Source organism: Paracoccidioides lutzii, assembly GCF_000150705.2.
Source record: "Paracoccidioides lutzii Pb01 unplaced genomic scaffold supercont2.12, whole genome shotgun sequence".
In the NCBI taxonomy this organism is placed as follows: domain Eukaryota; kingdom Fungi; phylum Ascomycota; class Eurotiomycetes; order Onygenales; family Ajellomycetaceae; genus Paracoccidioides; species Paracoccidioides lutzii.
This window is the reverse complement of record NW_015440958.1, coordinates 153,222-169,146: the sequence shown is the minus strand read 5'-3', so window position 1 is coordinate 169,146 and position 15,925 is coordinate 153,222. Positions and strand designations below refer to the sequence as shown.

Genomic DNA, 15,925 nt, shown 5'->3' with positions numbered 1-15,925 from the left:
ATTTCCCCATCTTTTTTCGTTTGCATCTTGGCTTTAATCTCATTTACTCTTTCCCCCTCAATGACCATTTCTATATCGTTACACACCTCTTGTTTCATGCTTCTTTTATGACTTCCTCAACTCTTTGAAGCTGCATATTTCCTTGATATTTGTTATTTATGAGTTTACTACCATGCAAATATGGACATGAATGTTATATTCTGGTCTGTATGTCTGTTAAGTTTCGTTAAATAGATTTATATTTTGATGTTTTCTTTACCAGTTTGGATATGCTGTTTATATTGTGATGAGACAAATGAATATCACAGATTTTCATCCCCTCAGTACAGCAGCATATTTTATGAGCCTTGGTTTCTCTGGTGTTGGAAAGCTAAATAATGGTAGCTGGGTTCCGTGCATGTTAAGATGCCTATTTGTTTGTAATCTGATTTTTTTCACTCTGAAAATGAGCACTCTGCATAGAATGAGGGCTAGTGAAGGGGATCAGATCTCTAACTATGCCGAACCCCTTTCTGGACTGAGCCAACCTTTAGAATGCTGGTTACGCTAATGTTGATTTCTAGACTTGTTCTGCCGGCGAGATTCAAATTTCCTCATGTTTAAAAGTTAAGTGGCACCATATTATTTGGAGGAGTCAGAATTTTTCACTTTCGATTTCTACCCCCGCTCCCCGGTGAGAGCATCCATCCCCGTCCACCTCCACAACCATGAAACAGGGCTACGATTTGGTTGGTAATGAAGATGGTGCTGCGGAACCTGATCAGACTAGTGTAGAATAAGTATACTTATCTTTCAGGCAGCAGAACACAAGGCTCGTATCAGAGTGTAATACTACAGCGAAATACCTCTTGCAGGTTGTTCAACTCTGTATATTTGATGTTCGCGAGAGTAACCGCCTTGTCGCACGCATGACTGGCTTAGCCTCATCACGCAACACATCAAATTCTCCCCCAACAGACATCCAAGAACAGACAGAGATTATCCTCTCTCAACATCTTTCAGAAGGTACTAAAAGAGATTCGGACAAGATGCGTATCTAGGCTCTCAACGAATCACAGAGAACTACTCTGTTCTCTGCAATTAAGAAAAGATGAGTCTCGGCGAAGATGTCTGGCTTCTCGTATGATTGACGACCAGTCCTAGCCGGACACACCCTCCTGCGCCCGAGGGGCGCCCACCGTTGCTGGGCAGTATTTTCTTTTCCCTCCGATGCAAACCCAGCCGGTGCCAGCATGAGGTTCCAAAATTCCAATGTTCTTCTATTCAACCTTTCGGCCATCCTATTTGCTCGTCTCAAACCCGGACTTTTTGCTCCTTTGCTTTTTATTCACTTCTCTCCTGCTGTCCCACTTTTTCTGCAGGTGAGGAACAAAAGAGCAAATCGGTACATGTTAGATCCCCAAGGAAGTGGTTCGCTAATCGATCATCTTCATTTAATTTCTTCAACACATGACAGGGCTTGATGCCAATCATTTTGCTCTCTGGGACTATTCCATCCGGAGTGCTAGCACCCCACTATTCTTTTTACGCGTTACACTTTGCTTAATTGCTCTACTTTCCATCCCGTATCCCCGTCGCAGGGTTTGTGGACGAACGATTCCTTGCTGGAAGTCCGACGGATCGTCGGGAACGTGTAAGGACGCCAGAGAACGAACGGACCTTTCCCATTTTATTTCCATTTTAAGATTTTTCTTTTCTCTTACACTCAGGCCCTTCTTACAGCGCCACGTTAAACCGTGGACAACCTGACGAAGGCCTCGAGACGAAAAAGACAAGGAGGGTAACCGGGAACCCAAAAGAGGCCAAATCCGGCCTCTCGGCTTCAAATCCGCGAGATTTTGCACCATCCAAACAAGTATAGGTTGTTGGAATAAGCGGAGTGTATTTGCGGCTCCTAAGTTTGAGGGCAACATCCATGTCTTGTGTTCACTGGGGTCACCATTATCGTTGTTCCCTCGCTCCACTTGCTCTACTTAATTGTTACTCTTCCCCATCTGATTAGCTTAACGTTGAAGTTCTGTCAGCCTTTTGAGCCCACTGCCTCACCCTTTATTGTCAAGGTCTTTGCCCCTGCACTTTCAAGTATACCTCCTTAAGATATCCTTATCTTTGTCAACTGAACTTTTGTTGGAAACCGTCGCCGCACCACCGATCTTCTAAGCTCTTCCCTCTCTCGTGTTTTATGGGCTGCCCCTCCTGTTCTCTACCTGAAGGGATAGTTTTATCTTCACCGCCATAATTTTTTCTCCATAGATTTCTGCGGCATAGCGACCAGTTCATTCCATATTCACACTGCATACGTCCTCCCTCTACCTTGCCACGTATCCGTACTCTTAAATGCAAAACAACAAACACGAATCCCTGGTTCTTTCGCATATTGTTGTTTTTCGAAATGATCTTGACTTTTTAACCTCAGTTTTGTGAAACGTGGTTAGGGTTGTTGTCGTCATGTCTCAAAGTTATTCTTCACCTCATTCTCGTGGGCAACGGAATGTTTGCTTCACTGTAAGAATAATATATTCCTCATCTAGTCTTCTCTTTCTAAAGGGATTGTTTCTTTATTTATTTTATTCCCCCCCCCCAAAAATTCTGATTACCTGCCAAAACTACGAGAGTAGCGAGTTAACATTGTTCCCTTTCGACATGAAGCAAAATATATTGTTATGTTGCATCGCCTCTCTTTTGCTGAAAACTAATACATTTTCTTTATTTCCCCCAGGCTCCCGGTGAGAATGCACCGAACAACCTCGATGGCAAAACAGCCTGGGACATCGGAGATGTTCTTCAGGGGATAATGGATGTGCGCGCTGCTGGCCCTATAGATGTGTCTTCATATAACTCTCTACGGCCTGTACCGGGATTTTCGCCCTCTGGCATAGATTTACAAGCACATGTTGCGGCTACACCGTCGTGGCGCTTTGTTGATAGCGGTTTTAATGGCGATTTGTTAGAACAACATCCTGGGTTTAATCTCACCTCCACTCATCAGCAGCCATGGAGCCCCGTACGAGTTACTGGAGTTGCTGAAAACGCAATGCCCCGAAGTAATCACGAAAGGCAGAGGAGTGGTGTCCATGGTACAGATATATATATGTCCGGCAATTGTCAAAATATACACTCAGATTTGGTTAGTCAAATCAATGGCCCTGCCATATCAGACCCCGGTTATGGTACCGGAAGCCCAGCAACGACGTCCGCTGTCAGCTCCTTTCAAATTGAACATATCGTTCATCCATCTATGACACCTTCGTATGGAGACCCTCCACACAACTATCCACTATTGTACAATCAACCTACCCTCAGTCATCAGCAGCAGGAGCAGAGTTGGCAAGGTGGTAGTGAGGTCACATCAGAAGCAAACGAAACACAGTTTTCCTGCGACGTAGGGGAGTGCGGATGGACTGGGAAATGTCAATCAGATAAAAAGTAAGTTCCAGGGGCAAATGTGAACATGGATGTGGCTGATATTAACTTCATAGAAAACACATGCTGCGTCATCAGAAACGTTTCCGTTGTGAGGAGCAAGGGTGCAGTCGAACGCAAGGCTTCGGGACGATCAATGACTTGGAAAGACATCAGAAATGCATTCATGGAATAGAGCCCAGGCATGGAAACCACAAAGAGTTCAAGTGCTTTGCGGAAAATTGTTCAAAGAGGGAAAAGATCTGGCCTCGATATGACAATTTCAAACAGCATCTGAAACGCATGCATAAGGACGAAGATACGGACCACCTTATCCAGCTGTAAGACCTATTTTGCTTTTGACATACCCCTGTCTGTTCTTCAAAGCGAAATACATGAATTTACTAACCCTAAAGTTAGCTCGCTACATTGGTTCGAATCCATAAGGCGGACTACTGGGAACACTTTCCGGGAGTATCAAACGCCCACTAGTTCACATCCGCAACGAGAAGTTACTGATCCACATACCTGTAGGTCTAGAATTCTTTTTGATAAAGGCCAAATCAATAATCATCAGTCCATCCGCGTTGAGACCGTCGATATGGGTAATGGTGCTCTGGTCCATGGTTCCAATTATCCATTGCATATTCAGTTAAACGCCCATCATTTTGTTAATCAGCCTTTCAACCACTCGATCAATTCTGACGCTTCATCTCAGAATTGCTCTGGCTCTTTGGGGGAAGGTTGTATGCCGGAAGGAAACGATCAAACTGGCCGGGACTATCCCCCACCCGAGCGAAATCTTGGTCAGTGTTTTGAACGCAACGGTGGAGATGAGCAATTGTCCTCTTTTCTTTTTAGTGGAATGGGTCAAGGCCAAGAATTTCTGTCTAGCAAAGACTCTGTCACAGAGGTTGTGATAGGTTTGTTCAAAGCATTGGGAGCAGAGATGTACATTTCACCTCCAGGACAATTGCAGAAAGTTGGCACTGACATATCAGCTGCTGCTGCTGTCCATGTTTCACAACGGCAGGCTGACTCTACCCTTCCCTCATCAATCGAGCTCCTTAATGACGGGTCGATTGAGTCCAGAGCGAAGGTGTTGCGCGAGTTACTCACCACTAGTTTGCAACAGCTAGAGATCTGGCAAACCCTCCAAGATGCACCGCCTCGAGAATTAACTGCTCAGCCTACTCAGAACGACCCCCTGCCATGCCTCAGAAAAGGTCGTTTTAGATGTAGATATAAAGACTGTACACGAGAGACAGAACGACTCTCTGAGATGAAGTATGACTTTATATCAGATCATGAAATTCCTTTTTCTCCCTCCGAGTATGGTGTTTTGCTAACAGTAAACTGCTCTAGGAAACATGAGAAACGTCACTATCGGCCGTACGGATGTACTTACCCCAGGTGCTTCAAAAAATTCGGTAGCAAAGATGACTGGAAACGCCACGAGAATACCCGGCATTTCCAGATCCAGTGCTGGCGTTGTCCAGAAAGAGGTCATCCGGCTAGGGCAAAAGAAATAAGCAACAAAGACGAGACGTTAATGGAAAGACCCGACCATGAAGGTTTTCCCGTGGCTCTCTGTATGACTAGTTCTCAATTTGATTGTGCCCGCATATTTGATCGTGCATATAAATTTTCTCAGCATCTCCAGTCCGAACATTCTTACGATGAGGCAAAAGCTAAAGTGATCGTGAAAGAGAATAAAATCGGACGGAATGGACAGTTTAAGTTCTGGTGCGGGTTTTGTCGCAAGCTCATCTCATTGCACAGCGAGGGTTTGGATGCTTGGGATGAGCGGTTTCATCATATTGACAACAAGCATTTCAAGATGAGAGAAGAGATTGCTACTTGGCTTCATCCAGAGGGCCATCTTACCAAACAAGATGAAGAGAAGGAAAATACAACCGGTGACGCATCAGATGACAGCGAAGAACCGGAGAGATATGGAGGCGAGGGAACGAACAGCCGAAGCTGCGATGGCGGAGGAGAACCACCAGAAAAGGCTCCGGGACCTTCCGCTCCTACTAAGACAACCCATATGAATGTGAGCGCATCGATTCAGCGACCTTCCACGAATTCCAACCTTAGGCACCCTCGCCGTTCTCGGGCTGCAGTGAATCAGATTCCAACTCGGACGACAGACGCATCAAGTGTCGCTCTACCCACTAAACGGAAATACGATTCCGGTACATCGGGATCGTTTTTGAATGCTAGTATGCTCACTCAACCCTCTTCGAGCTCTGACCCGTCGGCGATGATCTTCAATTCGCAACAAACGGTACCAGCGGCCACTGGACCCCGAAGAACCAATCTAAACAACCTCGGTTTACTTGCGCAGAATAACTACAGATTCAATTTAAATGGACTCATTCCTATTGAAAACAAGTTTCCAGAATCGACGATTATTACATGTGTAAGCCCAGTCTACCGTTTCACCTGCAAGCGTTAGTTTCACATGTCCTACTTCCTTGCCTCTAACCAGAACTTCATAATTGCAGTGTAAATGCCCCGCCGGCACAAGTGAATATATTTTTCAAAACACAGAAAGGTGTATCGGATGCGACCACGCTCCTTGTCCCACTTGTACATATGACAGCCCCCTCAATGCGCCACCTACTCGTGGCTTTTGATTTTTGCGAACTTTCTTCGGCAACCTGCTGCTATTTCGATTTCTTATCTACATGTATGTTTTAATTTAATTTGCTAGGATACCCCCATTGACAATTCAAAGGAGTCATGCGGTTAAGTCAATTATCCTCATGCTCTCTTCCGTATTCCTAGCGTTTGCTTCCTCAATGTAGACTGAGCTGCCGAGAAGTTTCTTCTCCAGGTGGAACGAGATTTTGATGAAATTCCCTCTGGCTAAATTTCACCTCCAGTGACCTCCTACTTAAGGTGATATGTATGTTAGATGCTTTTGTACGTGCTGCCTAACCTAGAAATATATTTCACCATTCCTCTTCTTTCCAGACTTCAGAGAAAGAATCCTGTAAAAACATAAATTCCACATAAGAACCCGATGCACCCAACCCAAAGTTACAGAATTCCAATGAAAGAGTACATACAAAACACATTTTATTCATAACTTCGGACCCCCCGGCTCCCCAATCAAATCCAAAAAACTCCCATGAACCTCATCCGTCAAATCACTAGCCTGCATACTCCTCCCTTTTGCTACAAACGCCTTCCTCGAACACTCCCTTGTAATAGCACTCCCGGCCCATGCAGCCAGTAAAAGCGTCGCGGGTGGGGACAATTTTTTCCTTTTCCCATTACCACCGCTACACCCGTCCACGCTGAGAAAAAGCTCTTTCTCAATATCGTGTTCGTATGGCTCTGCTTTCCTCTCCCCCGCCTCCGATTCCCCCGTATCCCACAACCCCTCATGATACGCTTTACGCCAAGCAAGCATCGTTCCCAGAGTTCCCGTCAACGTATCCCCCTGCCCGCCACTCCTCTTCAACCCGCCCCGCACATCAGAGACGATGCTAGTAATCCCATTGGAAATGATATCATGAGCCCCTTTCTGTATAATCGTTACACCACCCAATGCATTAGACAAGCGCTTGCAGGCCTCTGACTGTCCCGCATCATTGGTTGATGCAGATGACACATCTACACCGATAGCTTTCACCAACCGGGCAAATTCGATAACGTTAGGTGTCAGAATACATTCTGGATAGCCGCGTACGAGATCTGGATGCTCTTGGATGAGAAGCAGGGCATCCGCGTCTAGGACCACGGGCATTTGGCGAGAGCGAGCCTCCTTGAGGACTTCGATGACTATTTGTTGCGTTGTTGGATCCCGACCAAGGCCTGGGCCAATTACCAGGACATGCAGGCGGGGCAAGAAGGATATTATGGGCTTAGCAAGTGTAAGAGTGTCTGGTGCTGGGAGTGGATTGGATTTTAATGCAGAGAGTGTGGTGGATGATTGAAGGATTGGATGAACCATCAAGTTTGGTGAGTAGCTTTTTATTACCTAAATTCGCGGTTAGAGATGGAGTAATTTTGGGAGCTACTGTTTGGGATAGGGAGAGTTGAGCATACTGTTGCTGCGGATGGTTCGCAGATGACATGGCTCTGTGATTTTATCAATGCAATGGTTAGCGCAAGGGTGGGGAGAATTCATCAAAGCCCACAGTTTTATGCATTCGGCTTTAACTTACCATATCACACCCTATTATTAGAAATTTGGAGAATTGAGTTAGCGGAAATGTATGCAATTCCGGAGCGCCTTTTAGCCAAAGGAACAGGAATGCCTGGGTAAAGGGGGGTAGATATACCAAGTCTTGCAGATGCCATTGCGGAGAAATATGGAGCTCCGGTATAGCTGTGCAGTGTAGAGAGCGCTGTCAGTTTCTCTTTTGCCCAGTTTAGATGCAAAAATTTCTTCCGTAGACGGTTTCTTGAAAGTAGTGGAACTGTGCAAAATTCGTAACAAAAAAGATATAAATAATTAAATCCCTCGAGGTCTTTTAAAAGAAATGAGAAGCATAGTAGGTAGACCCCAACTCAATGGGGCGATGGTGTTGCTAATAGTGATCCAAAAGTCAACATCCTCAAAACGCAACATGCACAATAATCGATGGAAAACAAAGTCCTTCAAACAAAACGAGGCAGGCAATTCCTCTAATATTTTATAGGAAGACATCTGCTAACTTTTAGGGAACAAAAGAGGTTTCACAAGGGCTACACACTCTGGGCTTCCCCCGATGACCGCGACACGTCCAAGCTGGCCTGTATTGTATAATCAGTATTGGAAAAAGAAAATAGATAGCCGGCATCTCGACTGTCTCCTTCAACAACAAGGGGATACTGTCTTATTTATTTAATCTATTTGCACACTAACAGAACCAGTTCACCCCAGACCATTCACTGGAGTTACCAGTCACCCAAACAAGCCAAATCGACCTTAAACCCAAACAGTGAAGCCTTGGGGGCAAAACGAATGACGGAAGGAGATAGATATGCAGATACGAAACTCACCTTTGTGAAACTTCTCTAACATGGGTGGAATAATCCTGCGGACATTGGCGAGCAACCTCTTCGATGAGGCAGACATAGCTTGCTGCAGCGGCGGGGTGTCGGGATTGGGCATTGGATGTATGTGGGAGTTGATTTCATGCACTTGCTTTTGATGTCTATAGGAAGTATGCGTATATCTTCCGACGTATGTACGTGTGGTTGAAGTGATATTTTAATGGCACTTGTAGATGTATGCTCGCTGGTTAAGCTATCGATGTTGTTGGGAAGTTGGATGAATGGATGGGGTAGTTTACTAGTTAACTAACCCTTAACTGACTACGGCGGAGGTGTGATGTCACCACCACCACCACCACCACCACCACGACGCTCTGGATTTTAGGTTTCTTCACAGCTTCAAAATGTTTACAAAAGAGATAAGATGATACTAATTACTTCGCCATGATCAGTGCTCTAAATCTCAGCTAACCAAATTCAAATGATGAAAAAAAACTAAACTCGCTTCGCTATGCAAAAAAAGGAAAAGGGAAAAACGGGAAAGCAAGCAAGCAGGAAAAAGGAACAAATAGAACTCAGCCGAGATAAGACGGTGACAAAAAGGAGAGGGTAAGAAATGGCACATAAGTGATGCAATCACAAAAGAAACCCTTCTATGGGCACCAAGACAATTTGATTATCCTTTCTGCAGTAGCTGTGAGACCTGAACATGGATATCACGCACGGGTCATTCTCCTGCGTAGCCACCCAAGTCCATTGGACTTGGATCTGTGATTTCAGAAACTGTACAAGCATATATGTATAGCAAAAATATGAGAGCACATGAGGGGCATTATCCGTACAACAAGGGAACTTGCATGTAGGTGTGTATGCGCCGAGCTCTGCCTGGTCGTATCCCATCCTATCAACGGCGAGATTTAGTCAGAGCAGCAAGCTTCTTCTTCCGTTCCATTTTTTCCCTTTTGGCGGCCAGTTCAGCTTGTAGTTCTTTCTCATCCTCGAGCTTGGCTACTCTAAGGGCACGCTGCTCTTCTTCCTCAACATCCATCAGGCCAGCTTCCATATCCGTTGATTCGTCGGAATAATAGTCTCTTTCATCGTAATCGTCGTAAAATTCACCTTCATCTTCTTCATCCGTGCCCAAATATTCATCCCGAACGGGCTTATGGGGAGCCTTTTTCTTACCCCAACCATTTGCTCTGACATTATTAGACGCACGACGGCTGGGAAGGCCAGATGTGCCTTTATACTCTTGAGCTGAGGGAGTAGGTGGAGGACGAGCGGTTCCTTTGTATTCCGATTCACCACGGCTTTTCAACAGAGCAGCCCTTGCTGCACTCGATCTTTGTGTTTGTTGTCCATTGGTATTCGAGGACTTAGTGGCTGAGCTTTCATTTATTTTGTTCTTTACCCCTTCAGCGCCTTTTTGCCCCTCAACTCCTTTCTGCTTTGCTTCCATTGCCTTACGTTTCTGTTGAAGCTGCTTCTCCTTGGATACCGAATGGTGCTTAATTATGCCAAGCTGTGTTGGAGCTTTTTCTTGGAGAGCCTTGGCCCGAAGCATCATTTCCGCATATGATCCTTTGGGAGGTGGCTTAGCTGGGGTAGCACTAGGTAGCCCCGCATTTTTGGATGTGCTTGTGGATGGGGTTCTCGTAGGTAACTTCGGTGCCTCTGGTTTTGAGACAGAGAGGGCTCTTGCAGCCACCGACGAAGTTGGAGTCGGTTTTTGAGAAGTTGGTCGTTGGGGAGAAGAAGACCTGGAAACCTTATTGGGCTTTCCTGTGGGGCGAACATCATCCTCCGCTCGACGCTTTTGCCCATTTGTAGGGCGTTGGTTGGTTTGTGTCGTTGAGGAAGAAGTCGAGTTGGCTTTGGAAACAGAAGATGCAGGCCCAGGTGCAGGGTTCCGGCCTGCAGGAGGGGCGGTGGGAATAGGATCACCCGTCTCAATTGACGAGAGAACTGAGCTAAGGAACTGTAAAAGAGCAAGATTAGCGCCCATCCTTGAAGTAACGGAACAGAGCCATGAGAATTCTGACAGTCATGTTGACTAGCTAGATCAAAATTAGAATCGTAATCTAGCTTTTGGAGGAGACTCTCATCGGTTGATCAGTGGAAAAGGAGGGGTTCATGACGAGAGGATCTTAAGCCGGAACATGTCGACGACCACTAAAAGCAGTCTGTTAAGTCCAAACTGGCACTGTTTGAGAAACGAAAAATAACAATATCAAGCTGGTGACAAAGTAGAACCTGATAGAGGGACGGTAGACAGCTGTGGTCACTGAAACTCTCTAATTAAAGTGAGTAAAAGAACAAAGGTGTGAAAGAGTTGATGTTGCCAAATCTGCAAAAGAAGCCCGAGTCGGATAGAAATAATCGATGAATCACGTGCCACATTAGTCATTTCACTGGGACAGAAATGGCTTAGCCCAACGGAACATGTAGTTTAGCACCACTGATGCCATGCTGACTAACGCACTCTCGCTTGCTGCCAATAATTATTTTGAGCTTTAACATCACATAAAAAAGGGGAAACCTTGTCTTTCTGCATTCAACCACCGACTGATTTCAACCCACTATCGAACTCGACGTCTCAGTCTCCGCCCAACTCGCGGTTAAATCGATTGATTCTCCTGTTCGGGAAGGCCCTAAAAGTGCGCATTTTCGTTGGATGCTGATTTTTTCTCTCTACCCTTTCACACATTCCAGTTTTACTGATATTAAGGCTCTTGCTGTCCAGAAACCACATTCAAAATGAAGCATCTCGCAGCCTACCTTCTCCTTGGCCTGGGTGGTAATACCTCCCCCTCTGCTGACGATATCAAGACCGTTCTTGGGGCCGTTGGTATCGATGCCGACGTTGAGCGCCTCGAGAAGCTCATCGCTGAGCTCAAGGGAAAGAACCTCGACGAAGTCAGTGCGATCTCTGCTAATGGTTTTTGTTTGCAATGAAATATGCTAACGTGAAACTGTTGTGTTGTAGCTGATTTCTGAGGGTTCTACTAAGCTGGCCTCAGTCCCATCTGGTGGCGCTGGAGCTGCCCCTGCTGCCGCTGGCGCTGCTTCTGCTGCCGCTGGCGGTGCCCCTGCCGCTGAGAAGGAGGAGGTGAAGGAAGAGGAGAAGGAAGAGTCCGATGAGGACATGGGCTTCGGTCTTTTTGATTAAATTATTTGATTTTTCTTTCTTTTCTGTTCAGCGGGGAAATACCGGCAGCTGGAACTATGTGCTCTGGGACAGGGCAATACGAATCTGACGATTATGGTTGAATCCTAGAGCAATTTGGATTTGACGTTGGTCATTTATATGGGTGGTATATGTGAGAGAACCCGGACACCCATCGGAAGACCAGTTGCCTAACATTTCAGATTTTCAGTTGTCTATTGTGAATGTTGCTCTAGCGGATGTAGAAATATCCCAGGAGTCCATGATTTGTCTCTGTAACGTTTTATGTTTTGCCTTGTAGTCAGAGTTGCACATAGATATTCCCCCCTCCCCTCCACCAACCGACGTCCACATACTCTGGAGATGGAGCCCGTATTCTCTGATAATCGATCGATCGATCGATCGCTGTTGAGCCTCTCGTAGCTGCCAAAATATCTTCTGATGGAACATAGCGTTTCCCTTTTCGGCCATGCCCAAAACGGCGCAAGCCCTAATGCCGCTAGTCCCAATAGGGATGCCAGGTTAGGGCAAGAAAACCTTAGCGACGTCGCTTAGCCGAGCCTTACCTTCTCACGCTGTAAACTCCTCGCTGGCCCACCAAACGAACGACCGACCGACTTTAAGCCCCTTCAGTGCGACAACATCCACCCATCGTTTTTCGAACGGCTCTCGGAAAGCGTCTTGAGAGGGATATTTGCAATCATGGCTGATATTGAATATGTGAGGGCTCTGTTTCCGATGCTTTCTTAGATGGTGTGGGATGATATATATATACTGACAAGTTTATGTGAACATAGAATGCCGATGAGGCTGCTGGTACGTGTTATAAATACCAATCTTACCCCGTTGTGTACCCCTCGGTTTGCCTTGTGGATTTGGTTCGAGAAGGGTAATGAGGAGGGAAAATCCTTTTGCTATGTGGGAGAGACAGGATATACATATGTGAAGAGAAGATGGGGAGTTGCGGGAAGGAGAGGAAAGGGGGGGGGGGGGTTGTAAACGGACAGGAAACAACTCCATATTGTGGAAGTTGATTTGAGCAGGGCAAAGAAAAGGAAAACAAAAGATACGATTAATTGACTGACAGACCTTTCTGCCTTGAATCAGAAATTAAGAAGAAGAGAGCCTTCCGCAAGTTTTCTTACCGGGGAATCGACCTCGACCAGTACGTTCTCTCCACATTTACACCCATGAACTCCTATTGAAAAGAGAAAATACTGCGCAAAACTTTGGAATTCCAACTTTCTAATCAAATCTCCCATTGTCAATCTACAGACTCCTAGACCTTTCCTCCGAACAGCTGCGAGATGTCGTCCACGCCCGTGCCCGCCGCCGGTTCAACCGTGGCCTGAAGCGCAAGCCAATGGGCCTGATCAAGAAACTCCGCAGGGCCAAGCAAGAGGCCAAGCCCAACGAGAAGCCAGATCTCGTCAAGACTCACCTCCGTGATATGATCGTCGTCCCAGAGATGATTGGCAGCGTCATCGGTATCTACTCCGGGAAGGAATTCAACCAGGTGGAAATCAAGCCCGAGATGGTTGGCCACTATCTTGGTGAATTCTCGATCTCATAGTATGTTTTCAACATTTCGCGCTTGGCCGTCTTGACCCCTAGATGGAAATATTTGACAATAAACATACTTACGGTTCTTTCAGCAAACCTGTCAAGCACGGTAGACCCGGTATTGGTGCTACCCACTCCTCGCGTTTCATCCCCCTCAAATAAACAAAAATTATATGTTTTCGCAATTGATGCTGTTTGTTCGGTCGGGGTTTCCTTTTCATGTTTTTTTTTGGCAATCATATTTGTGGGCTATGGAGAAGGTCATGAAAGTTGTTTTCCTCAAAAGACGCACCAAGGTCCCACTCCTTGTTTTTTGTAGCCAGTTGTTCTATGATGATAGCTGAAGAACATAATTTCATGTCCCTATCTAAATGATCCCCAACTTCTTTTCTCTTTCTATTCCTCCGCCATGAGGAACCAATAACCTCCAGATCTACCAGAGGAGGCAAAGAGTGTTAGTGTGTATTGAAACGGAATAACGGTACGAATGATAAGAGTTGTAAGAGTTAAACACCACTAGCATACCATTCGAACTTCCTACTTACCCCCGGAACCGGGCTACACCATACCGTAATGGCTAAAAGGATAATGCAATGAAGAGGGATATTTTTTTTTGAAGCTGCGAGGATCAACTTTACGCAACCCCTATGGAATTGTACAACGAGCAATACCCTGCCAATTCTCGTGGTACCACAGCGAGCATAGAATGATAAAGGACGGAGGGCAATGGTTGGAATACAATCCTTCCCGGTAACGACAACTTGACTTCGTTGAATTGATTTACATTATCGCAAATAACGACATATCAACTCAGACTCCCTTAATCGACGGCACAAAGACCAACAGATGAAACGCCTGCTATAAACAAGTACAAGAAGTAATTCGAAACATAACAACTACCAAGTAACTGCCAGCCCATTACTAAAAACCCACTCCAAGAAAAACGGGTAAAACAAGACAAAAAAAAAAAAAGAAAAAACAAGTTTGTCGACCTCTCTCCCCATCATAGCACGCTTTTGCGAAAAATGAACCGTCCCCCTGCTCATAGAAAGTTCAATATGTTACCACAGTCATTGCTGCAGCCAACCTTTCTGAATTACCCGCCAAACCCTCCTCTTGAATCAGATAACGACACAAGGAGGACAGAACGAAAAACAGTGAAAATAAAGAAATAAAAGGGCAAAAAGAGAACCAAAGTGCAAATAGACAATAAAGTACAGTTAGACCTATCGAAGCCATCACTCAGAAGGGTGACGCGAAGATCGTACGTCTTCCAGGAGCCATTATCCATTTTGAGAGGGTACAGTCTCGATTTTCGCGTTCGTGTTTCCTCTCCTTTTCGCTCGCAGCACGTTTTGCATAAAACATCTCGAGATCATCGAAACTTCTATTTTCTTCTTCATCATTAACGATAGCAACTGCATCATCAGCGCAGTCATCATCGTCGTAATCCTCTTCATCGTCATCGTCATCGTCATCCTCCACCTCCTCTCATCATCATCATCATCATCATCATCATCGTCATCATCACTATCATCACTTCCATCGTACCAAGGGGATGAAGAGGATGAAGAGGACGCGGACGAGGACCAGGGCGGAGGCGGAGGAGAAGAAGAATGAGATGATGAAGAAGCAGAGGCAGGACAGGAACAGTACAAATTCAGTTCAGAAATTCCCGAGCGATATAAAGTCACCCTTAGGCGTATTTCACGAGCCCAACGCGCCTGCTGGAAGCTACGGCAACGCTCACTTCGTCGGTGCAGTATTTGGCAGAGGGATCCAAGCTCCTCCACCCCAAAGACTCATATCTTCAATGAAAAGCTCTTCATCGTCATAATCTCCATCGTCGCCATCATCGTCGCCATCATCGCCGTCATCGTCATCGTTTTCATCATCCCCACCACCTCCATCACCTTCATCGTCTTCTGAACTCTCGTCTAAACCCTCGTCTAAACTGTCTTAAGGGTTAGCTGAACTCGCTGCTAGGCCAACCGAGGCCTCTTCTAAATCATCTTCTGAGCCCTCTTCTGATCCGATTTCTACACCGCCTGAGCTGTCTTCCCAACCGCTCAACCAGTCTTCGTCAATCCCAAAAATGGGGAAGTGAACGTATTCCTGTGTGTGTGCCGGTTGGATGACTGTTTCTACGTAAGCAACTGTATTTGCTAGTCCGTGTTCATCCGGTAGGTAGTTGGCCGCAGTGATCATGACCGGGTGGTTGAACTGAAGATCCGCAAAGTTTACCTCAAGTGACAGCATAGAGTTGACGGTTCTTGTTGGGTTAAAACCGCGACATTCGAACTCGGTTCTTGCGTTTCTTTGTCGTGCAGGGACTGAGGTTCGCGCTCAACGTAGTGCTATTAGCATTCTAGGAGGTTGGCAAGATAGCCACTCTTGTGGGAGTGAGACTGGAGTTGAAATTGCTCGAAGCTGAAGGTGAAACCAGTGAGACCAAGGCTGGTAATATAATTAATGATACATATGATAACATAAGGGGTATGTTAAGGCCGCAAAATTCCTCTCTTGACATCAGACGCTGGAGACAGGAAGCGGAAGCCTTACTTGATAGTGTCAGGAAGGCCAAATATCTTCTCAATACAATCCAGTTTCAAGAGAAACAGAATATCTGTTAATTTTGGGAGCTGGAAGCTAGAAGAAGTAGATAAACTGCGTTTTACGCAACCAAACATGCGTAATAGATAAATCTATCCTGCTCCCCGTCCCTCGAGATACTGAGGCAAGATTCAAGATTGCTTTTTAAATGGAAGAAGAAATAAACAAAAGAAAAGAAATGATGAA

General features: G+C 45.7%; 7 protein-coding genes across 7 annotated transcripts; 4 read left to right on the top strand and 3 right to left on the bottom strand.

Moving 5' to 3' along the window:
* Positions 1-707: 707 nt before the first annotated feature.
* On the top strand, positions 708-1,040 carry PAAG_04695 (hypothetical protein; the record flags this gene model as incomplete). Its single annotated transcript, XM_015845340.1, has 2 exons — positions 708-770; positions 801-1,040. 2 exons carry the CDS (start codon positions 708-710, stop codon positions 1,038-1,040), a joined length of 303 nt encoding a protein of 100 aa, XP_015699566.1.
* A 1,408-nt stretch (positions 1,041-2,448) lies between these two features.
* On the top strand, positions 2,449-5,863 carry PAAG_04694 (hypothetical protein; the record flags this gene model as incomplete). Its single annotated transcript, XM_015845339.1, has 5 exons — positions 2,449-2,505; positions 2,720-3,426; positions 3,480-3,743; positions 3,823-4,689; positions 4,768-5,863. The coding sequence occupies 5 exons, from the start codon at positions 2,449-2,451 to the stop codon at positions 5,861-5,863; spliced, it is 2,991 nt and encodes a 996-aa protein (XP_015699565.1).
* Positions 5,864-6,493: 630 nt separating this feature from the next.
* On the bottom strand, positions 6,494-8,515 carry PAAG_04693 (YjeF domain-containing protein; the record flags this gene model as incomplete). Its single annotated transcript, XM_015845338.1, has 5 exons — positions 6,494-7,396; positions 7,465-7,497; positions 7,584-7,747; positions 8,077-8,154; positions 8,404-8,515. 5 exons carry the CDS (start codon positions 8,513-8,515, stop codon positions 6,494-6,496), a joined length of 1,290 nt encoding a protein of 429 aa, XP_015699564.1.
* Positions 8,516-9,301: 786 nt separating this feature from the next.
* PAAG_04692 (hypothetical protein) lies at positions 9,302-10,402 on the bottom strand (the record flags this gene model as incomplete). The annotated part of the gene is made up of 1 exon (XM_002793117.2): positions 9,302-10,402. The coding sequence occupies one exon, from the start codon at positions 10,400-10,402 to the stop codon at positions 9,302-9,304; it is 1,101 nt and encodes a 366-aa protein (XP_002793163.2).
* A 752-nt stretch (positions 10,403-11,154) lies between these two features.
* On the top strand, positions 11,155-11,566 carry PAAG_04691 (60S acidic ribosomal protein P2; the record flags this gene model as incomplete). The annotated part of the gene is made up of 2 exons (XM_002793116.2): positions 11,155-11,313; positions 11,384-11,566. 2 exons carry the CDS (start codon positions 11,155-11,157, stop codon positions 11,564-11,566), a joined length of 342 nt encoding a protein of 113 aa, XP_002793162.1.
* A 699-nt stretch (positions 11,567-12,265) lies between these two features.
* On the top strand, positions 12,266-13,288 carry PAAG_04690 (40S ribosomal protein S15; the record flags this gene model as incomplete). The annotated part of the gene is made up of 5 exons (XM_002793114.2): positions 12,266-12,283; positions 12,361-12,379; positions 12,671-12,728; positions 12,839-13,135; positions 13,219-13,288. The coding sequence occupies 5 exons, from the start codon at positions 12,266-12,268 to the stop codon at positions 13,286-13,288; spliced, it is 462 nt and encodes a 153-aa protein (XP_002793160.1).
* Positions 13,289-14,368: 1,080 nt separating this feature from the next.
* Positions 14,369-15,334, bottom strand: PAAG_04688 (hypothetical protein; the record flags this gene model as incomplete). Its single annotated transcript, XM_002793112.2, has 4 exons — positions 14,369-14,616; positions 14,667-14,821; positions 14,877-15,075; positions 15,193-15,334. 4 exons carry the CDS (start codon positions 15,332-15,334, stop codon positions 14,369-14,371), a joined length of 744 nt encoding a protein of 247 aa, XP_002793158.2.
* Positions 15,335-15,925: the final 591 nt, after the last annotated feature.